The 24,288-nt window shown below is 45.6% G+C and overlaps 1 protein-coding gene across 2 annotated transcripts in view; it reads right to left on the reverse strand.

Annotated features, from left to right (window-relative positions):
* The window catches only part of efna2 (ephrin A2), a 419,301-nt gene extending 408,092 nt beyond the window's left edge, over nucleotides 1-11,209 (reverse strand). The window contains exon 1 of one of the 2 annotated variants that reach the window (XM_033046454.1): nucleotides 10,902-11,209. In XM_033046454.1, the coding sequence (XP_032902345.1) occupies nucleotides 10,902-11,020 (119 nt within the window). In that variant the 5' untranslated portion in view covers nucleotides 11,021-11,209. The remainder of the gene's footprint in view (nucleotides 1-10,901) is intronic. The other variant, XM_033046455.1, reaches the window with a different exon arrangement.
* Nucleotides 11,210-24,288: the final 13,079 nt, after the last annotated feature.

Consider the following 24,288-nt stretch of genomic DNA (forward strand, 5'->3'; position numbering starts at 1 on the left):
TGTTTAAGTCATTTTTTGGTCTATTCACACCGGGTAGAACAATAACTCTTCAGCCCCTGCCTCTGCCGCTAATCGAGCATATCCGCTAAGTTCGTTCAAAGCAACAAACCAAATTGCACCTGTAGATTTAACGGGATCCTGTACTCCATATGGTGAACTGCCACTAACCCCAAGGTGCCAACGGGCCAGCTGTCTCTGTACACTAATAACTCAAGGCTTTTTAATTGGAGGTAGACACAAAAAGCTGGAGTAACTCAACAGGTCAGGCAGCATCTCTGGAGGAAAGGAATAGGTGACGTTTCGGGTCGAGACCCTTCTGCAGACTGAGTCAGAGGAGAGGGGAACTAAAGACATGAAGAGGTACAAAGAAAAAATGAATGTAAGGTGTCAGAAGGAACTGCAGATGCTGGTTTAAACTGAAGATAGACACAAAATGCTGGAGTAACTCCGTGGGACAGGCAGCATCTCTGGATAGAAGGAATAGGTGACATTTCTGGTCGTGGCCCTTCTTCAGACAATGAATGTAATGGAATGAATGAAAACATGATTGCAAGGTATGCACAAGGAGAAATCAATGATAATCAAGGAAAGATGGAGCCCACAATGGTCCATTGTTGGCTGTGGAGCAGGTGATAGCGAGTGAAGCTAACAAGTGAAACAGTGAAATTAAGGAGGAGGACAGTGAAACTAGATGGACGAATAGAATGGGGGACGGAGAGAGAGGGGGTGCAAGGGTTACTTGAAGTTAAAGAAAACAATATTCATACCGCTGAGTTGTAAGTTGCCCGATCAAAGCATGAGGTGTTGTTGCTCCAATTTGCGGAGAGGGAAACTGGAGGTATGAGGGGGTACAAAGAACAAAAGAATGAAAGGTGTACCCTTCATGAATTGGAGGGACCTATCCTGTTTAAAATCGAGGCATGACTTGGACACAGTTCACGGGTTGAATGAAGGATGAGAATTCATCGCTCATGATAAGGTGTACTTTTACCTGTAACAGGCAGTTTAATTCTGTCAGGAGCTGGACGCACGACACTAACGGAGCTCAACTACTTCCATTTTGATTGTAAGCTGCCGAGGTATTTTTGTTCCCAATGACTCGGGCTATCCTATTCTCTCCCCGCTCTTCCCTTTGTAAACCACCGCCCCGCGCATCTTCCCTGGTGCCCCGACGGGTCTCTCTGCCGCCATATGAAAGGCGGCGGATAATAATGGAGCGGACGGGGCAGATTACGCGGGATTCTTCTCCGAAAGAAAAAGTAAACGGCTCCGTTCTGCTCTCCCGTGGAAAGCGCAAACCTGGAGCAGTCCTCGCTAACGGCCGGGATGCGTTTTTTTGTTGTTGTTGTTGCCGCGGTTAGTTTACTGGCGGCGCTGGCACGGTTAGTTCACACCGGCGGAATTAACAAAGGCACGTGTGGGAAAATTAAAAAATCGCACGCACAGTCCCTCTCATGTGTCGAAACTTTCTGCACAGAATACCAACGCTATTGAAGGTAATGCTTCAATAAGCTCAGCATGCATCGATAGTCATGGAAAAGATTTAGAAGCTACATCACAGCTGGAAAGAGGGGGGGGGGGGGGGGGGGGGGGGAGGTTGGATTAACCTTTTTCAAATTACTCCCAATAAACATTTTTTTTTTAAGTTGTCATTTTCAAATAGCGCCTGACCTATTTTGCTGTTCAAATAAGTTTAACAAATGTGCAACAAAGCAGAATATTGCAATCATATCAACCACTTGCATTTATTTAACATTTTTAATGTGGTTCAATTGTTTCAAGGTGACCCACGGAGCAGCTGGATAAAAATAACAGCTAGCACAAGGGAGGGGAGGCGAGCGACAGGCACTGTCAAAACAACATTATTTTATTTTTTTAAAAGCCCATTCAAAAGGAGCACCTAAAATCAAGAGGGAAGATGAAAGAGGGAGAGGAGACAAGGAGAGACTTAGGGAGATTGTGCACTCGGTTTTACGGAACGATTACAGTGGAGAGGAGAGGTGGGGGTAATAAAAGAGGCTCGTGTTTAGTGGACAGCAGTTCTTAGAGGGTGGTTGGTAGAGCTTGAGTATGTTAGAGAGGTAGGGAGATGAAATGTGTTATAAACAAGTGGGATGAGATATTTTTAAACAAGGGCATCGGTGGAATAGAAATCAATGGTCACGGTGGGGCAGCGGTAGAGTTGCTGCCTTACAGCGAATGCAGCGCCGGAGACCCGGGTTTGATCCCAACTACGGGTGCCGTCTGTATGGAGTTTGTACGTTCTCCCCGTGACCTGCGTGGGTTTTCTCTGAGAACTTCGCTTTTCTCCCACACTCCAAAGACATACAGTTTTGTTGGGTAAATGGCTTGGTCAATGTAACAATTGTCCCTAGTGGGTAGAGGATAATGTTAATGTGCGGGCGGGCATCAATGGTCGGCGCGGCCCCGGCGGGCCGAAGGGCCTGTTTCCGTGCTGTATCTCTAAACTAAAGTAACAACTGAACACAAATCGCGTGCAGGTTTAGTTTATTGTCACATGTATCGAGGTACAGTGAAAAGCTTTTGTTGCGCGCTACCCAGTCAGCGGAATGTCTACACTTGATTCCATCGAGCCGTCCACAGTGTACAGGGACACGATAAAGGAAATAACATGAATAACATTTAGTGCAAGGTAAAGTCCGATCAAAGATAGTCCGAGGGTCTCCATTGAGGTAGATGGTAGCTCGGGGCCGCTCTCTAGTTGTTGGAGATCGGTCAGCAGAAGGGAGTGCAGAATTTAACACAGCTTCAGACACAAACAGCTGAACCCTTCCATATCTCCAGTCTCCCACTCCGCTGACTCTCAGTCTGAAGAAGGGTCTCGATCTAAATCGTCACCCACCCCTTCTCTCCGGACATACTGCCTGCCCCCCTGAGTTACTCCGGAAAGTTTGCGTGGATACAGATTGAAGGCGGGAAGGATGGTGAGATGTCAACCGGACAAGTGCGGATGGAGCACGAGTACGGATCGGCTTTCCGGATGCGGACAAGCTGATATCGCAGAGGAGAAAGGCGGGAGGGGGGGGGGACTGGGGGGACACATCTCCCAGGGAAAGGGGGTTTTGAATTTTGGGCTCGGGGTCAAAGGAACTCGGTGGTGAAGAGTCTGTCTCGACTCGCTGTGAGGACGTGGGGGAACGGCCGATGTGAGAGACGGCAAAACCTCGTGCACCCAGAGGCACTGTAATATCACTCACAAAATGCGACTGTGGAGTTTCTGTACCACCAGCCTCTCACGCGAGTAAAGAAAACCTGGCAGTGCACAGCTAATGGGTGCGATATCCTTCATTTCCTGAAACAATCATTGTAAAACCAAAAAGGAAATTCCCACCGAGGCACTCAAAATGTAGATAAGCAGGTCCTGGGGGAGCTGTGTGCAGTTTGTTTATTTTGATTATATTCTAGATTTTTTTTAAAAGATACTGCGGTTGGGTATAGAACGAAGGTGGAAGAGAGAGAGAGAGAGAGAGAGAAAAAATCGGAACCAACTAAAAAGGAAAACGAATCCTGATTGGGAGCAGAAATTATTCAGGGAACCCTTAGATGGAGACCATTCACTGCATGGAGACAGCAGCGGTTATTCAGTCATGTCCGATCTTTCAGCTCTCGCTTTGCCGCTATTTACCACATTTCAAGCATTCAAGATAGCCACAAAATGCTGGAGTAACTCAGCGGGACAGGCAGCACCTCTGGATGGAAGGAATGGGCAACGTTTCGGGTCAAGAACCTTCTTCAGTCTCGACCCGAAGCTCCACCCGTTCCTTCCATCCAGAGATGCTGCCTGTCCCACTGAGTTACTCCAGCATTTTGTCTCTATCTTCGGTGTAAGCCAGCATCTGCACATTACAAGCATCGGGTGGTTTGTGAACCACATCAGTAAAAGAGAATACCCGAACATTCCCACTGTGACCAAGCCACGATTCACTTAAACCACTGAACACTGCTTTGGAATATTCCGATACGGATATGAAAAGCGCAAAATGCATATTCAAGTGTAGGAAGGAACTGCAGATGCTGGCTTACACCGAGGATTGACACAAAATCCTGGAGTAACTCAGCGGGACAGGCAGCATCTCTGGAGCAAAGGAATGGGTGACGTTTTGGGTCGAGACCCTTCCTCAGACTATTCAAGTATTTATTTTTAAATAAAGCGGGTGTTTCAATTTCTATACTGCGTCAAGTGGTGAAATACAGACCCTCACCATCGTCCAGTGGAAAGATATTAATTCTTCAACTCTCTTTCCAGCTAATATACCGATTACTTTCAATCTATGCCTCGTGTTTATTGACCTCGATATAACAGGTCCTTCTTATCTACTCTATCCAGGCCTCTCATAATTTTGTACGTCTCAATTAAATCCACGCGCAACCTTTCTTGTAAAAGGGATGTGTCAGCAAGACTTCCGAATACACTCTGCATTTTAACAAATCATTAGGCTTTCAATGAACAACCAAAGTGCGTATTTTGTGTTCAACGCGCATATTAATGGATGCCGTTCCCAATGCCTGGACAGCAGCTGTAAACTTCTGGATCCATATTTATGAAGTCTCAAGTTTTGAAATCATATTCAGTTCAAAGAGAGAGGCTGCGATCTTTGATGATTACAATCTACAATTATTAATGGAGCACAGGATATCCTGAACATGAGGAACTCTCTCTGCCTCTCACACGCGCGGCAGAAGGTAAGGCCACGATCGTTAGTCGGCTCTTCTCATTGAAATAATTACATTTTTTTTTTTCCCTCTACCGCTGAAAGTTCAAAAAAAAAAAATCTCAGCCTTACAGGGAATTTAGATAAAAATCGGGAAATATTAAACGTCGATAAAAATGGACCTGGCAAGCAAAATAGCTCACGTACGATTTTCCTCACCCAGTTTAAAACTGGTCCATGGATGGAAACCTCAGCACTGGTCACAGCATCTCAGCAAAAACATATCAGCCTGAAAAGTGCTACTTCCCGCACACGGCAATGGGTCTCTGGGAGTTAATTGAGAGGACAGCTTATATAAACTTGCCGCGCTTCCTTGCGAGAACACGAGATTGATGGGCGATATAACCAAGGTGTTTAAACAGATTCAGTGCGGGAGATAAAGGGGAAATTATTTCCCATGGTGGAGAAATTCAGAAGAAGGGCTAATTAAAGAATAAGAGCCAAGCCATCCAGGAAAGAAATTAGGAATCCCGTCTATGCACAAAAGACCGGTAAAACCCTCCATCTCTTCCCAAATAAAATACAGCTGTAATTTCGAATGAGGCTTTCAAAAGTGTGGACGATAGAATTATTTTTTACTGGGGGGGGGGGGGGGGGTATCAAAGGAGAACCAAATCCGTGGTTGAAGAACAGATCAACGATTATCATTGAGAAGGATGAAGCTGCCTCAAGACTTTAACCCTTTTCCTAAGCTCCATTCAAAATGAGCTATCGAATGATTGTAGTAGATTATCGGCAAAAGCTACACACAAATACACCAGCGCACACACACACATACTGCTGACACACACGCTCAAATTAATGTATGGTAGGAATTCAGAATTTGTGCAAAAATAATTATTTCCGTCATTATCAATACCCTAAATTTCGCTGAATTATATAAACTCTCAGCGTTTGCAAGTTCCCAATTCAATTACTTCAAATCATCAGTCCCTTCTTGTATGTGACTTTGTATCAAGCTGAACTATTGCGTGTAATGAGATCCCACTGTAACTCCGTTAATTGAGGAGACCAGTAGATGTCTATTATCATAATTAGGCTTCAATCAGCGAGTTTGTTGTTCGGTTTGAACTGCTCAAGGTGCGACGCCCGAGTTGCAATGGCATGTTTGAAAAGCGATGCTTTGCTCTCCGTCTCGTCTCTGGCTCGCCCGCTGACACAAATGAAGAGTGAGATTCCTGACCTTTGCTCGAAAATTTTTATAAAGGAAAAAAATAAAATAGAAACAGGGACCAACGTTCAAACATGTGTGACATAATCGTGCTGGCGTGCCTGATGAGTATAAGGTTTTCTCAATTTACCTACGAGAGCCCCCGGCACACTATTAACAATGACAAATAACATTTGAAAAGTACTTGTTAATGGCCGCTACAGTGTAATTTCCTTCCAGTGACGTTCAGTGGTCCGAACGCTCCCATCAAAAATTAGATGTTGATTCATCCACAGCACATCCTTCCCCAAAGACACACACTCACACGCACACCATCACTGGCAGACATACGTACATGCACTCACACACACACACACACACACACCATCACTGGCACATACATGCATGCGCTCACACACACACATACAAAAGTGCACTCACATGCGCTTGTACTCACACACGCACTCACATATTCACGGGCACACATGCACGCGGTCACACGACGCACACACACACTCACTTGTATGCACACACACACTCGCATGCAGTCGCGTGACGCACACACTCACATGCAGACACACATGCACTTACACGCGCACTTTTCATACTCGCTCACATATGCACAGACACACAACACACGTGCGCACACATGTGCAGTCACACAATGCACACACACATGCACTTACACACACACACACACTCGCATGCAGAAACACAACACACGCACACACACTCACATGCAGACATGCACTCACAAACACAGATTCACACACACTCACATGCACACTTTACCACCCATTTATTCTAAATGTACAAGTGCCACAATAAAGCTTATTAATAAAACTGATTCAAAATCATCGTGGATCCCTGTCGGAATTTCTAAACACCACCAGTTAAAGCAGGAGAGGTAACCGTTTTACCAAAAATAAGATGATGTTAGAATTATATATGATCCGAATAAAGAATAAATGAGGAGATAACCATGAATCCCACGGTTTTTTTCTCTCACTTGATCGGGCTGAGAACTATGCAAATCCAGACGGTGAGAGATGCTTGTTTAGATTCAGTTCCCCACTGCTGGGAAATTGGTGTGTGTGTGTGCATGATTTATAACGCATCATTCGACACCCCAGCCCGGATCCCTCCGTCTGCAGTCAGGGTGGAAAGAGCCCCAGACAACTACAAACATCAAAAACTCGTGTTTTATGTCAACGAACCTGTTGTTATGGGATTCATGTATAAATTAACAGCGTACAGGCAGCTTCATTAAAAACTCCCATTACCACTGTCTGTGAACAGGGCTATCAATTTTATAGGAACAATTTATTATAATGATGTGTATCACCCTTTCAGCATCTAGCAGAGTGATCTGCATTGTAAATTCAAAATTAGTCCGTGTAACACCGAGAGCTTCACCATTTACCGACTGCCCGGCTATTATTAGTGAGGTATTTTTTGTAATGCGGTATTAACATAAATTAGTAACATATTTATTGATTTTTTTTATTTTAATTGCGGGGATCAGGAAACAGAGAGGTCGGATAAATCAGACTGCAGACAGTTATAAGGGCACTTATGGACAGGGAGAGAAATGCAGAAAGAACTGCAAATACTGGTTTATACCGAAGACAGACACGAAATGCTGGAGTAACTCAGCGGGACAGGCAGCATGCTTGGAAATGCAATATTGGATCCGAACATTTTATTAGCGATTGTGGAAAAAAACAATGATTACAACGCTTCCTTCCATCAACTCTGGACAACACTTGTCGTCCGTTTTACTTTATCTTTTCTTGGTTTTATTGCAATTTAAAAAAAAGTTTGAGTGTATTTATTCAGTGAACAAAAAAAATAATCTCGAACACATGTAAAAGTGAAAACGGGTTGTGTAAGGGATTCTGCCTTGGGATTGAGACCAAGGTGCAGATTGCGCCGCCGTTAAGGGGCATGTTCTACTTTTTTTTAAGGAAGGATTTACCACCGAGTGCCAATGGGTAAATCTGTCCGTGTCTTGTTGAATGGTCGGTCAGATGCAAACCATGTCTACGCTTCTCAAGTCAGGGCTGATTTCAAACGCGGTTAAGAAGGAACTGCAGATGCTGGAAAATCGAAAGGTAGATTAAAGTGGTGGAGAAACTCGGCGGGTGCAGCAGCATCTATGGAGCGAAGGAAATAGGCAACGTTTCGAAACGAAACGTTGCCTATTTCCTTCGCTCCATAGATGCTGCTGCACCCGCTGAGTTTCTGTCTGATTTCAAACGATTTAGGTTTGATTTATAGCGGGCTAACAAGGGAAGGGGGGCCGGTCGAGTTGCCCAAAGGCATTGCAGATCCGTGGAATAGTAGCGCCGCGCCGGCAAACACATTCTGCTGCCTCCTTTACTGGAATCAATGGTAAAAAAAAAAATGTTACAACTGAAGGTAGACAAAAAGAGTAACTCAGCGGGCCAGGAATTCCTTTTTGTCTTGCTGTGTTCTTTTTATATAGATGGTGCGTAGAGGTTTTGCTGGCTGGGGAGTGAGTGAGACGGGCACTCTCTGAGTAAACACACACACACACACACACACACACACACAAAAGTTAGTTGGAGACCCTCCTCGCAAACTTACTCAGGACGGGCCATGCGGGGCTGGGCTTCGCTCCGAGTGCTCACCCAGTCGCTACAACGAGGTGTGTGTGTGAAGGAAGTGCGGACGAACAGACTGGAGAAGGAAGGGTCTCGACCCGAAACGCCACCTCTCCAGCATTTTTGCGTCTATCGTCGAGGTGACAGACACGGCGGCAGCGAAAAGAGACGGGGACACGTTTATCAGGAGCGCGTCTGTCTGCTCCCAGTCTTGAGGGTCGGCGATCGCACGGAACGTGTGCTATATCACGGCGAATTTAAATGCTGAGCCAGCCTTTCTCCGCTCCTCGTTGCATTCTTCCCCCCCCACATCCCCTTCGCTAAAGTTACGCCGAGAGTCCAAAAGTGCTGGTGGTACTAGTCCTGACCAAAGACTGCCTCAGTACACAAAGAAAATGCCAGTTTGTAATGAACTGAATAAGGTATAAGCTTGTTACTTTTTTTGCATATCTTTCATTCATTGTTCTATATCTCTAAATCTCTCGTTTCCCTTTCCCCCAACCAGTCTCTCGACCCGAAACATCTCCCATTCCTTCTCCCCAGAGATGCTGCCTGTCCCGCTGAGTTACTCCGGCTTTTTTGTTTAACCCAGCATCTGCAGTTCCTTCCTACTAAATATTGTCTTTTGTGCAAAAGTGCAAACTCGAATGCCGGTCCCAAGACAGTCCTTTGTGTCCCCAGAATTGCAAGAACTATTTTAGAAAGGCGTTAGATTTATTTTTACAAGTGTTTCAGGTTATCGGGGGTGGAGAGAGATCGGATTGAAAATCTAAGCAACAGGCTGGATTCCATCGCTTGTGAATGACGGCGCCCCGTTTTATTAGCTACGGGACCCCGGGTAAACTATTAAAGATTGTGTGAACGCCGCGCTCGTCAATGAAATATCTTCCAACTCTCCTGCTCTCGATGTAAAAATGAACTCCAAACATAAAAGCACAAAGACAGCACATGTTGTGTTTTTTTTACTCTCTGACAACTCCAAAAACAAAACCTTTCCACGGGGTGCAGACGTTAACCCGTAAGGGGCCGGTTGCATGCTATTCTTCACAGCAGCTAAATTGCTGAGTGTGTGGTTCATCCGCGTTTTTGTTCACGCAAGCGGCGTTCCCCACTTTCCTCCCCCCCCCCCTTCTTTGTGAAATGCGGGGTCGCGGCAGCAAATCTGTGTTATATTAGGAGATTCGCACCGCTGTCACTTCACCTCTCTAATGGGCAGGGGAGCCCGTTCTCGGAGAGCAGGTAATCAGATCACACACAGCACTTTCTTTAGACTGACTGATAACACGAAGCAGCCGAGCCAGCCGGCGTTAAGCTCCAAGGAACGCGTGTTCCTGAAGCCTTGTCATATCTAACTCCCCCCACCCCCACCCCCCATTAAAGCAGGAATGGCGCCCAATGGGGATGTGGCAGACAGGCAGAGAGAAAAAGTTTAAACGGATGAGACCGCCGCTTGCTTCCCCACACGCTAACATGAAAGCGTTTCTGCTCAACAAACGCACACACACCCCTTCCAATCCCACTCCCCCCCCCCCCCCCCCCCCTCCATCCACCCCCCGCCCCCATTGCACCCAACCCCCTCTCCACCCCACCCCCATAAACTGCAGGGAAGAAGTTACAAACCCAGTGATTTACTGTCCTATGAGCATCTGTTTGAAGATTCTCCAAATTAGATCAGGGATTTAAAAAAATGTTCGCCTTGCTACATGGACCTTGTTACTGCAGTATCTCTGCCTGATCGGCCGCGTTTTGCCTGTCAGATCTCCCTCTTGAGTACAATCCTCATGCAAATGTTCCCGTTTAACACACACACACACAATGCTACGCTTTGCAGAAAGCTGGGGTTATTCGGTGGCCGCGCACCTTTCCAAACGATCGCACTGCTGTTTTCTTTTACTTTAGTGCAAAGGTTGCAGGAATCGGCTGCGATCGCAATTGGGGTTTTTTTTGCCAGAGGGCACTCGCCGTCCACGCTTTTTGAGGTGAGATCGGAAAGATCCCCAAGTTTTTGCCTGCGTCTTGCGTCCAAGCGAATGCAGGCTCAACAGCAAGACCCTGAGTGAGACTTGTTTCAACATCAGTTTCAGACATCAGGTCGAGGCACATCTGCGTGCGAGCGGAGAGTTACATGTGTGTGTATATTTTACAACAGCAGGGAGGTTTATCATTGCAAGGACATTTTGCATTAATAAAGATAACTGACTCGGAATAATTTGGGAAGCCTGCAATACAAACAGTGCAAACATTTGCTATGAAACGGTGCTCAATTGATCTGTAAACCAGCAATCCAGGGATTGAGAGGATAGTGCAATTGTTTCTGAACCGTGCATAGCGGAGTACAATCGCTAGCCTTTCCCGTTCCTCCCCTTGATGTGTACAATGCATTTTTTTTACCTGGGATTGGTGCTATTCCAGTACACGGCGTAGCGGTCAGCAACTACTTTCCCAGGATCTTCCGTCCAAACACAAACCCAAAGGGCCAGGAAGAGCAGAACAGCCACCTCCACGTTCATCGTCGAGCGTCCAGCGAGCTCTCCTCTCTCACATACACACACAAGTGTTGCAAATCAAAGCCTGGAGCTGGAGCAGCCGCCGCCGCCGCCGCTGCCGCCTGCCTCCTCCATACGGTGCCAGTACCACCAACTTTCAACAAGAGCAGCTTTTTTTTAAGTGAAGCCAACCCCTACTACACTTGCGCAACCTACCGTGCTGACGGGAGGGGGCGGGGCGGGAGGGACATTTATGAATGAAGGCGGCCTCGGCCAATGGCCGGCCGCCCACCCCCCGGCCCGCGTAAGCCTGTGGCCAATCAGAGCGGTGGGCCGCCGAGCCCCGCCCCCTCCGCGGGGGCGGGACCCTCGCCTGAGTGGCGGCCCGGGAGGAGGCCCCCAGCCAATGGGAGAAGACTTGGCGGATGATGTCACAATGGGAGCTGGCTCAGCGGCACCAATGAAAGCGCCGGAGCCGCCAGTTGTTACATTACCACCGATGTTGTTACATTTGGTCCCTCGGACCTTGGTGGGGTCCCTCGGACCTTGGTGGGGTCCCTCGGACCTTGGTGGGGTCCTCGGACCTTGGTGGGGTCCTCGGTTCTTGGGGTCCTCGGTTCTTGGGGTCCTCGGTTCTTGGGTCCCTTGGATCTTGGGTCCCTTGGACCTTGGGGTCCTTGGATCTTGGGTCCCTTGGATCTTGGGGTCCTTGGATCTTGGGGTCCTTGGATCTTGGGTCCCTCGGTCCTTGGATCTTGGGGTCCTTGGATCCCTGGTCCTTGGGTCTTGGTCCTTGGGTCACTTGGTCCTTGGTCATGTTCCTTGGGCCCTTCCTTGGCACCTGGTCATAAGGTCATAAGTGAAAGGAGTAGCATTAGGCAGTTCGGCCCACCAAGTCTACTCCGCCATTCAAGCATGGCTGATCTATCTCTCCCGCCTAACCCCATTCCCCTGCCTTCTCCCCATAACCTCTGACACCTGTACTAATCAAGAATCTATCTATCTCTGCCTCAAAAATATCCACTGACTTGGCCTCCACAGCCTTCTGTGGCAAATAATTCCACAGATTCGCCACCCTGGTTCTTGGTCCCTGCCTGGGTACTTGCTCCCATCCCTGTGTTGCCATCTCTACTGCTAGAAATGTCTGATAATTAAAAATATATGTATTTTAAAAACCAGTATCTCAAAGCAGCAAATATACCATAAATAGACACAAACAGCTGTTGTTAACTCAGCGGGACAGGCAGCATCTCTGGAGTAAAGGAATAGGTGTCGTTTCGGGTCGAGACCCTTCTTCAGACCTGAAACATTCAGATCAACAGAAGATAGACACAAAAAGCTGGAGGAACTCAACGGGTCAGGCAGCATCTCTGGAGACGTTTCGGGTCGAGACCCTTCTTCTGTCTGAAAAAAAGGGTCTCGAGTCTCGACCCGAAACGTCACCCGTTCATTTTCTCCAGAGATGCCGCCTGATCCGTTGAGTTACTCCAGCATGTTGTGTTTATCTGCGGTTTGAACCAGCATCTATTTCAGTTTGCTTTATTTTGCAGTCCCGCCTTCCCGAGTACAATTTCGTGCTTCACACTTACAAACCCGCGACTTTTCCGTTAACTTGAAACCACTTCCTGGAGAGAGCATGGCATGGAATCGTGTGCACGTATGTGTGTGTGTGTGTGTATGTGTGTATGTGTGTTTTCGCTTCAGCGCTTTTTTTGGGTCAGGATAATTGTGCACGGATCCCTTCCTTACAGGGGAATTATCTTTTCTGCATGCTTCCGAATCAGCGCCTCTCCAAGGGGAAAACACTTATACATTTACAGCAGCACTCGCACGGCAGCGGCGAATCCAACCTAGAAAGAATTCATTCGCACACGAAATAGCGAATAGTGTGGAAAATGTCGAAAAAGGGGGATGCAGTATCTAATTCGGTTATTTACGGACACTGTAATAATGCCATTTTCGGTTGTTTTTTTAATGTGCTCCGTTCAAAAACAAGAGAACCCCTTACTCTTCTTCAGAACTAGTTAATCACGATCTCTTACACACACATATGCAAACAATCGCAATTATTCTGCAGCTCAGTGAAAAATGTGAGCGCAGAGCTTCGTCTGTCGACTGTTCCAGCGCTTGTGCTGTAGCTTCTCACCTTGCACCTGCCAAAAGGTTGTTAATGAAAAGCCCCCTCTGCTGCCTGAAGTCTAACTCGCACTCAGTCTCACTCCTGTGCACGGAACTGGCTACTCGTCTGACAATGTCTTAGTGTAAAAGAAAATCGCATCCTTATTTTCAAACACCTCTGCGGTTTCGTCCTCCCCCCCCCCCCCCCCGTACAATTTATGTGCTTTAATTAATTTGTTCTACTTCTCTCTGTATCGCCGTCTACATCTCTCGTTTCTCTCTCCCCTGACTCTCAGTCTGAAGAAGGGCATCGACCCGGAACATCACCTATTCCTTTTCTCCCCGGAGATGCTGTCTGCCCCCCTTGAGTTACTCCAGATTTTTGTGCCAATCTTTAAACCAGCATCTGCAGTTCCTTCCAACACACACCCTTTAATTCTGGCTACTTACACCTGCTTGATTCCTTCACTCGGCGGTTCAAGACTGTGCCAAGACCCTAAGAGCTGTAACTGCCTCCTTAAACCATTCACTCTTCCTGTTAACACGATGCCAAAAAAAACTTATTTGAACAAACTTGTCTTGTCTTGTCTTGGTTTTTCTTTTAATTGGTTGGAGATAGCACGGACAAGGACGACATTTGTCGCCATCCTGGCCACACATCCATTTCACTCCTGCCATCGGAAAGAAGATATAGCAGCCTGAAAACTGTAACGTCCAGGTTCAGGAACAGTTTCTTCCCTACAGCCATCAGGCTATTAAACACCACAACCTCAAAATAAGCTCTGGTACATATATATATCCACACACATACATAAATAATAGTGCAAAAATACAAAACCAATGCCTCCAATATGTATCAGAGTTTATTTGGAGGTTGTGGTGTTTAATAGCCTGATATATATATATATATATATATATATATATATATATATATTAACCATATAACCATATAACAATTACAGCACGGAAACAGGCCATCTCGACTCTTCTAGTCCGTGCCGAACACGTATTCTCCCCTAGTCCCATATAACTGTTCACCTGCTCAGACCATAACCCTCCATTCCTTTCCCGTCCATATAACTATCCAATTTATTTTTAAATGATAAAAACGAACCTGCCTCCACCACCTTCACTGGAAGCTCATTCCACACAGCCACCACTCTCTGAGTAAAGAAGTTCCCCCTCATGTTACCCCTAAACTTCTGTCCCTTAATTCTCAAGTCATGTCCTCTTGTTTGAATCTTCCCTACTCTCAGTGGGAAACGCTTATCCACGTCAACTCTGTCTATCCCTCTCATCATTTTAAAGACCTCTATCAAGTCCCCCCTGAACCTTCTGCGCGCCAAAGAATAAAGCCCTAACTTGTTCAACCTTTCTCTGTAACTTAGTTGCTGAAACCCAGGCAACATTCTAGTAAATCTCCTCTGTACTCTCTCTATTTTGTTGACATCCTTCCTATAATTAGGCGACCAAAATTGTACACCATACTCCAGAATTGGCCTCACCAATGCCTTGTACAATTTTAACATTACATCCCAACTTCTATACTCAATGCTCTGATTTATAAAGGCCAGCACACCAAAAGCTTTCTTTACCACCCTATCTACATGAGATTCCACTTTCAGGGAACTGTGCACAGTTATTCCCAGATCCCTCTGTTCACCTGCATTCTTCAATTCCCTACCATTTACCATGTACGTCCTATTTGACGTCCTATTGGACGTACATGTACGTTCATGTACGTCCTATATTGGTTGGAGATAGCACCTACAAGGCCGAAATTTGTCGCCATCCTGGCCACACATCCATTTCACCCCTGCCATCGGAAAGAAGATGGCAGGTGACCAAGAAGATGGCAAGAAGATACCCAAGGAGATATATATATCAGGCTATTAAACATATATATATATAGATATATATGTGTGTGTGTATATACATATACATATGGCAAAAAAGTTACATATATATATATATATATATATATATATATATATACAAACACACACACACACACACACACACATATAGATATAGATATATATATATATACACACTGTATTTTTTGGGCTTTTTTTTCATCAACTATATTTAATCATATATTTTTATAAAACAAACTGGAAAAAAGTTCAGTATATACATAAAATATATATGTAAACATGCTACTCTGCAAACAATATAATAATCAGAAAAAAAGTTCAGAATATATATATATATATATATACAAATAAAATATATATATATATACTGAACATTTCCCCCCGTTTATTATATTGTTTACAGAGTACTATGTTTGCATATTCTGCTGTGCTGCTGCAAGTTTTCATTGAATTCCAGAATACATAGTTGGACGGAACTGCAGATGCTGGTTTACACCCAAGGTAGACACAAAAAGCTGGAGTAGCTCAGCGGGACAGGCAGCATTTCCGAAGAGAAGGAATGGGTGTCGTTTTGGGTCAAGACCCTTCTTCTGACACATTCAGACAATTTCATTGTTCTGTCTGGGACGTGAGACTATAAAACACTCTTGAATCTCGACTCCCTGTTTGTCCCACAATGTGTTAGCCGACCACCGTCTTGAACTGAGTCAATGTGGTGAAAATAAACTCTCAGCCTTGAGGGGTAAGGAGTCCCTAACTTTACACCCAGCCATGAGGAAGGCGTTAGATGCCAAGTCAGGTGGTGTGTGATTTAGAGAGGAGGTACAGGTTGTGGTGTTTCTACATGACTGACACCTTTGTCCTTCCAGGTGGCAACAGTCTCAGTTTAGGAAAACGTTCCTGGAATAACTTAGGCAAGCATTACACCACTATCAGGCATTGCTTTGTCAAGGAGATGTAACAATATTTTTAAATAGCTTGGTATTACATTTTATTTGTTCTTTCCAGCTTTGAATCACCTTGATGGTTCAATGGTACTTTACTGTCACTTGTGTATCCAAGTATAGTGACATTTCTTTTTTGCATCCAGTTCAGTGGCAATCCCATTATACACAATCTCAAGAAGTATAAGAGTGTAAGATAGTAGACCACACTGCGACAGTGCACGAATCGCCACGTTGTAGCTGCCAACTTGTATCCTGCTATATTTAAGAGGGAGTTAGATGTGGCCCTTGCGGCTAAAGGGATCAGGGGGTATGGAGAGAAGGCAGGTACAGGATACTGAGTTGGATGATCAGCCATGATCACATTGAATGGCCGAATGGCCTACTCTTGCACCTATTTTCTATGTTTCTATGTTTCAAATCCGAAAATGAAAAATTTTTTTAGTGTCTTAACATAGCCACAAAGGACCATTGTCCTGGTGGCAGCACTGTTGGTGTGGCAAGGACTGTCCGAGCCACGTGATGTATCGATGTCCCCCTTAAGAAACTTTATAAAGTTATATAAATATCCTTAACACAAAACATATATATTTTTCTTTATCAGGTGTAGTCTTGCCTTCCCTGATGAGATTTTCCTGTAATTTCTGCTTTAGTTTCCGAATTTCCCTCCTCATCCTTTTTTATTGTTTTGGCAGCACAGTGGCGCAGCGGTATAGTTGCTGCCTTACAGCGCCAGAGACCCGGGTTCGATCCTGAATAAGGGTGCTGTCTGTACGGAGTTATTACGTTCTCCCCGTGACCGCATGTGTTTTCTCCGTGTGCTCCGGTTTCCTCCCACACTCCAAAGAGGTCTAGGTTTACAGGTTAATTGGCTTTGGTAAAATTGTAAAATTGTGCCTAGTGTGTAGGAAGATTGCTGGTTGGCGTGCTCGGTGGGCTAGTGGGCATGTTTCCGTGCTGCATCTCTAGTCTACAGGCCCTTCGGCCCACCGAGTCTGTGCTGACCAATGATCCCCATACCCTAAACACTAGGGACAATTTACAATTCATACCAAAGTCAATTAACCTACAAACCCGTACGTCTTTGGAGGAAACCTGAGCACCCATAGGAAACCCACGCGGTATCAGGGAGAACGTACAAACTCCGTACAGACAGCACCCATGGTCAGGATTGTACCCGGGTCTCTGGCACTGTAAGGCAGCAACTGTACCACTGCGCCACAGTGCCGCCAGGTTTGTTATTGTCATGTGTACCGAGGTACAGTGAAAAGCAGTGTTTTGCATACTATCCAATCAAATCAGATAATACTATACATAAATACAATTAACCCTAAAGGCCCTGTCCCACTGTGCGAGCTAATTCAAGAGTTCTCCCGAGTTTCCCCTGATTCGAACTCGGAGAATTACGGTAATGGCCGCTCGTAGGTACTCGGGGCTCTCGTGCACATTTTTCAACATGTTGAAAAATATTCACGAGCTTTCACGAGCTTACCGCGTTTCCCGAGTACCTGCCGTTAGCATTACGAGCCGCTAAGAGACGTCCCCGAGCTCCAACGTACCCGCTCCGTACATTCTACGTGCTTACCACGAGTTAGATTTTTTTTAAAACTCGGGAGAGCTCTTGAAGTACCTCGTACAGTGGGACAGGCCCTTTACTCAAGTACAAGAGCAAAGAGAAAGAAACAAGAGTGCAGAATATAGTTCTCAGCATCATAGTGCAACATTTTCATAGCTAAAGCCCAAAGTCCGCAACAGGGTTGAACTAAATCGGACGGTACCCTAGATTATGGAAGTACAGTTGAAAAGCCTGATAACAGAGGGGAAGAAGCTGCTCCTGGGTCTGGCAGTATGTGTAATGACACAGATAGTCCAGACAACGGCTAAGTGATTAACGGTTAAGTCATCTCTGAAAGCTGGAAATTGAAAATACGGCATTAATGGAATTTTAAGTGGATTAATACTTTCCTAACATGGGCCTTGGTCAGAACCAGTATAGCCATTTCATTTGTTACATCATAATTACCATTTCTGGTGTTACTAATTTATTCACAGGTCTCATAAATATAGAATGATCAGTGAAAGTAGAGTGAGCAACATGCATTTTATTGTAATTAAAAATGCTCATCATCCGAATCTTCTCCCAATTTCATCAGTGCATCGATAGCATGCAAGGAGGAACGTTTAAATTATATCCCGATATGGGATCCACACGCCAATATTCCATCATGTTCTCTTGTCTGTGATTTATCCCTTTCAACATTTTTATCTACGGGATGTGAACATACATGGAAAAGCCAGCATTTATTACCTTTTCCACATTTTCCTTGCCCGTGAGCTGCTTAGAGTTAACAAAGTCAAACAGCACAAAAAAAGATATTCATCCCAATTCATATCTCCAGATTGTTAGTTTAGTTTAGTTTGGAGATACTACGTGGAAACAGGTCTTTCGGCCCACCGAGTTCACACGGACCAGCGATCCCCGCAAACTAGCACGGTCCTGCACACCCTAGGGACAATTTACAATTATACCAAGCCAATTAACCTACAAACCTGTACGTGGAATGTCATCGAAGATCTCTGAGTAAACCCACGCAGGTCACAGGGAGAACGTACAGACTCCATACAGACAGCATCCGTAGTCAGGATCGAACCCGGGTCTCTGGCGCTGTGGGGCAGCAACTCTACCGCTGCGCCACCATGCTGAAACAGGGATAGTTTCTTCCCAGCTGATATCTGGCAATTGAACCATCCTATCATCACTAGAGAGTGGTCTTGACCTACCATCCACCTCATTTGGAGACCCTCGGACTATCTTTTACCAGACTTTACTGGACTTTATCTTGCACTAACCTCTATTCCCTTTATCCTGTATCTGTACATTGGACAGGTTGATTGAAATCATGTATAGTCTTTCTGCTGAATGGATAGCACGCAACAAAAATGCTTTTCAATGTCCATCAGTACTCGTGACAATAAACTTAACTTAAGTTAACTTCATCTAAGTTAACTTAACTAACAACTTCACTAATGTAACCTAACTTAACTTAACTTAACCTAAGTTAACCAACTTAACTTAACTTAACTAACTTAGCGTAACTTAACTAACTTAACTTAATATCCATATTTGATGATGATCCAAATCCCGAGAGCTGAACAGAATGGACATTTGCATTTTCATTATCGCTATAAGAAGAAATGTCTTCATTTGCAGGATAGTGAATCATTGGTAATCTCAACCCAAGAGAGTTGTGGATGCCTCGCCATTGAGTGCATTCAGTGCAGAGGTCAATAGATTTTTGGGTCTTGAGGCAGTCTAGGGAAATGGAGTTATTGTAGAAAAGTAACACTGGGTTAAAAGCCAAGCATGAACTGACTGAATGACAGAGAATTGGAAGAGCTGAACGACCTATTCCAGTTGTATCTGTATTCTTCCAAGCATTACGTTGCACCGACCCTTTATAAATCACTGGTTCACAAGTTACTCGGAGTATTAAGTCCAGTGCAAATTTCCCGACACTGAAGATTGACGGTGAAGTTGGAGGAGTTTTTTTAAGCATTGTACCAGGGATGAGGAACTATGTTGAGAAGTTTGCATCATTCTGTGTGGAGCTTTGACAGAGACTTCAGAGCTACATGGTTTTGATGAAATCAACAAGGAATAACTGTTTGGACGTCTGTTCAGTTTTTGTTTATTGTCACGTGTACCAAGGAAGAGTGAAAAGCTTTTTGTTGCCTGCTTTCCAGTCAGCGGAAAGACTATACATGATTGTAATCAAGCCGTCCACAGTGTACAGATACAGGATAAAGGGAATAATGCTTAGTGGAAGATAAAAACCAGTAGAGTTTGATTAAAGATAGACTGAGGGTCTCCAATGAGATAGATGGTAGGTCAAGACCGCCCTCTAGTCATAGATAGGATGGTTCAGTTGCCTGATAACAGCTAGGAAGAAACTAAAAATAGACACAAAAAGCTGGAGTAACTCAGCGGGACAGGCAGCATCTCTGGAGAGAAGGAATGGGTGACATTTCGGATCAAGCCCCTTCTTCAGACACTATCACTGAATCTGGAGGTGTGCGTTTTCACACTTCTATACCTCTTGTCTGATGCGAGAGGGGAGAAGAGGGAGTTGTTCTATTTGATCTTATTTGACTGTGCACGCCAGGTTGATTGCATTCGCCGAAACAGGGCGGACCACGTGAAGGTTGCAATCTCCCACCTCGTGCTGGTGGCCTTGCTCAGGCAGGTGTGATAACTAGCATACGTGGAGTAAAATGGTCACCGAGTCCATGCTTGGTCTCGTCGATGGCCAGGAGGCCACATCGGGAAAACGGAGACACAAGAGACTGCAGATGCTAGAATCTCTAGCAAAAAATTGCTTGTGGAATGGGCAAGGGGCTGGAAGATGTGTCTTTTGCTGGGAAGTAGTTTCACAAAGGTTGGCAAGCTATCTCAGTGGTCATGTCTCATGCGTGAGTCAGGAGCTTTTGAATGTTGCACTGTAAAAATGAAGGAGGGTTGGTGGGCAGGAAGTTGGTGGGATCTCTGGTACTGATGAATGATACAATAAATAGACTCACCTCCTCCCTCACCTCCATCCAGGGACCCCAGCAGCCACTCCAGGTGAGACAGTGAGAGGTTCACATGCACCTCTTCAAACATCATCTACTGCATCTGGTGTTCCCGATGTGGACTCATGTACATTGGCAGGACCAAGCGTAGACTAGGTCATGCGGTCATAAGAAATAGGGGTAGAGTCTACTTTCCATTCAATCATGGCTGATCTATCTCTCCCTCCTAGCCCCATTCTCCTGCCTTCTCCCCATAACCTCTGACACCTGCACTGATCAAGGAACTAATACGTGACCGTTTCACCCAACACCTGCGCTGTTTCTGCCAAGGCCTGCTGAATCTCCTGGTTGCCAACCATTTTAACTGCCCTTCCCATTCCCATACTTAGCTTTCTATCCTCCATTTCCGGTGTGAAGCCTCGTGCAAGCTGGAGGAACAGCACCTCATATTCCACTTAGTACGAACATTGAATTCTCCAATTTTAGGTGTCCGCCCTCCTTTCCCATTCTCTCTAGCCTGTGCCCCCTTCCCCACCCTGATGTGCATCAATTTCTACCCCATCCCTATCTATCTCTCTCCCCCTTTCCAGCTATATCCCCCCCCCCCCCCCCCCACACCTTTTCATTTCACTCCTCACCTCTCTTTATTTGACACCCTTTACCTCCGTTTCAACTCACAGCGACAGACCTGGGTTTGATCATGACTGTCTGGGCGAATGTTTGTATGTTCTCCCTGTGACCGCGTGCGATTTCTCCGGTTTCCTCACACTGTCCGAAGGTGTGCAGGTCTGTGGGCTTCTGTCAATTGTCCCTAGTGTGTCTAAAATACAACTGGTTTATTAGTGACCGTTGGTCGGTGTGGACTCGGTGGGCCGAAGTTCTTGTTCCCACGCAGTATCTCTAAACTATACTAAACAAGGATACCTGTTCATTGCATCCTGCTAAATAATGATTATATAACATTTGCAATGATTGTTATCTGTTGAGTGTCATCTTACACCCGCACTGTCAGGTCCCATTTCAATTTGTGTGCAAAACCTGAAATGCTACAGGCACCGCTATTTGTTGGAATGACTTTCCTAAAATGTATCACCAATGTATTTATCCAGACATGCTGAGGACAAGAGAGGAGCTATATGAATGCAGAATCTTTTAAGACATACTGTATGCAGAGGGTGGCACAGTGGCACAGAAATAGCGCTGATGCCTCACAGCAGTAGAGTTGCTGCCTTACAGCGCCAGAGACCCTGGTTCGACCCTGGCCTCGGGTGCTGTTTGTGTGGAGTTTGTACGTTCTCCCCGTGTCCTCGTGGGTTTTCTCCGGGTGCTCGGGTTTCCTCCTACATCCCAAAGACGTGCAGGTTTGCAGGTTAACTGGCCTCTGTAAATTTGCCTCTAGCGTCCAGGATATGTAAGCGTGATAAGTGTGTGAATGGGTGATCAATGGGCGGCATGGACTCAGGGATCTGAAGGACCTGTTTCCACGCTCTGTTTCAAAACTCTAAGATATGGTGAATAGTGCTGAGTTCTGAATGATGTCCATTTTTTTGTCAGCCATCAAAACAGTTGAAGCGCAACAATCCAAAACAGAAGGAATGCACCATCATGTACCCACAGTGTGTAGTTTAGTTTAGTTCATTGACACAGCACGGAAACATGCCCTTCGGTCCACAGAGTCCGTGCCGACCAGCAGCCCCCATACACTAGCACTATCCTACACAGACTGGGGACAATTTACATTTTTTTACTGAAGTCAAATTAATCTACAAATCTCTACATCTTTGGAGTGTGGGAGAAAAGTGTTGGGGGCAGCATGGTGGTGCAGCGGTAGAATTGTTGCCTTACAGCACCAGAGATCCAGGTTCGATCCTAACTATGGGTGCTGTCTGTACAGAGTTTTTATGTTCTCCCCATGACCTGTGTGGGTTTTTTCCGAGTGCTCCGGTTTTCTTCCATAGACATGCTGGTTTGTGGGTCCATTGGCTTCGTTAAAATTGTAAATTGTCCCAAGTGTGTGTAGGGTAGTGTTAATATGCAGGGATCGCTGGTTGGCAAGGACTCAGTGGGCCGAAGGGCCTGTTTCCACACTGTATCTCTAAGCTATGCTAAGAAACTGGAGCACCTGGCGAAAACCCACGCGGTCTCAGGTTGAACGTACAAACTCCGTGCAGGCAGCGCCCGTAGCTAGGATCGAGGCCGGGTCTCTAGCGCTGTAAGGAGGCAACTCTAACGCTGCACCACTGTGCCACCCAATGTATTATTTAAAACATAGATGTGGGAAGGATTTCAAAACTCTAACCTCAGCTTCCATTTTCAAGGTGACCACTAGAAACTGCTCTAGTTTTCTACTTCAATATCTGAACCCCACATGTCCCTGCAGACTCCACTGCCTTGCCAACCGTTCCAGCTATCCAGTATTATCCAGGGTGTGCTCTAATTTGTGCTTCTAATACTTGGGATATGAGGAACACTGACAAGGCAGAATTTATTACTCTTCCCCAAGCAAGGTTCCACAAAACAACACTGACTATATACTTCAAGAAAAAATATTTAATTGGCTGTAAAACACTTCGGGACTTCGCGAGGTCCTGAATAATGTGGCATTAATGCATTCATTGGTGCTTTCCATGAAAAGTTTTACCAGAGCATTGAGACATTTGCAGCTTAGACCATGTAGAAATGGTCAACTATTGCCATCTCCATCGAAATGCCGTAGACTTATACCAACCCAGCAACTGTTGCAGACAGGAAAGGTCCCGACCCTGTGGGGCGACACGGTGGTGCAGCCTTACAGCGTCAGAGACCCAGCTTCAATCCTGACAATGAGGGCTGCCTATGCGGAATTAGCACCACGTCCTCCCTGTGACTGGGATGGCAGGACTTTCATATGAAGAAAGACTGGATAGACTCGGCTTGTACTCGCTAGAATTTAGAAGATGGAGGGGGGATCTTATAGAAACTTACAAAATTCTTAAGGGGTTGGACAGGCTAGATGCAAGAAGATTGTTCCCAATGTTGGGGAAGTCCAGAACAAGGGGTCGCAGTTTAAGGGTAAGGGGGAAGTCTTTTAGGACCGAGATGAGAAAAAAAAAATTCACACAGAGAGTGGTGAATCTGTGGAATTCTCTGCCACAGAAAGTAGTTGAGGCCAGTTCATTGGCTATATTTAAGAGGGAGTTAGATGTGGCCCTTGTGGCTAAAGGGATCAGGGGGTATGGAGAGAAGGCAGGTACAGGATACTGATTTGGATGATCAGCCATGATCATATTGAATGGCAGTGCAGGCTCGAAGGGCCGAATGGCCTCCTCCTGCACCTATTTTCTATGTTTCTATGTGACCGCGTGGGTTTTCTCCAAGGTGCTCCAATTTCCTCCCACACTGCAAAGACTTGCAGGTTTGTAAGTCAATTGGTTTCTGTAAAAAAATTGTAAATTGTCCCTGATGTGTAGGATTGTGCTAGACTGTGGGTGGGCCGAAGGGCCTGTTTTCATGCTATGTCTTAAAGTCTAAATTCTAAAGTGCTGGAGTAACACAACGAGTCAGGCAGCATCTGTGGAGAACATGGATTGGCGATGTTTCAGATCAGGACCCTGAAAGAGGGTACCGACCCAAATCATCGCGTATCCATGTTCTCCACAGATGCTGCCTGACTCACTGAGTTACTGCAGCACTTTGGGGTTCTCCAGAGATGCTGCCTGACTCACTGAGTTACTGCAGCACTTTGGGTCTCTTTTTGTAAATCTACATCAGCAGTTCCTTGTTTCTTTATTTCAACCTATCACCA

The sequence above is a fragment of the Amblyraja radiata genome, chromosome 29, assembly GCF_010909765.2.
Source record: "Amblyraja radiata isolate CabotCenter1 chromosome 29, sAmbRad1.1.pri, whole genome shotgun sequence".
In the NCBI taxonomy this organism is placed as follows: Eukaryota; Metazoa; Chordata; class Chondrichthyes; order Rajiformes; family Rajidae; genus Amblyraja; species Amblyraja radiata.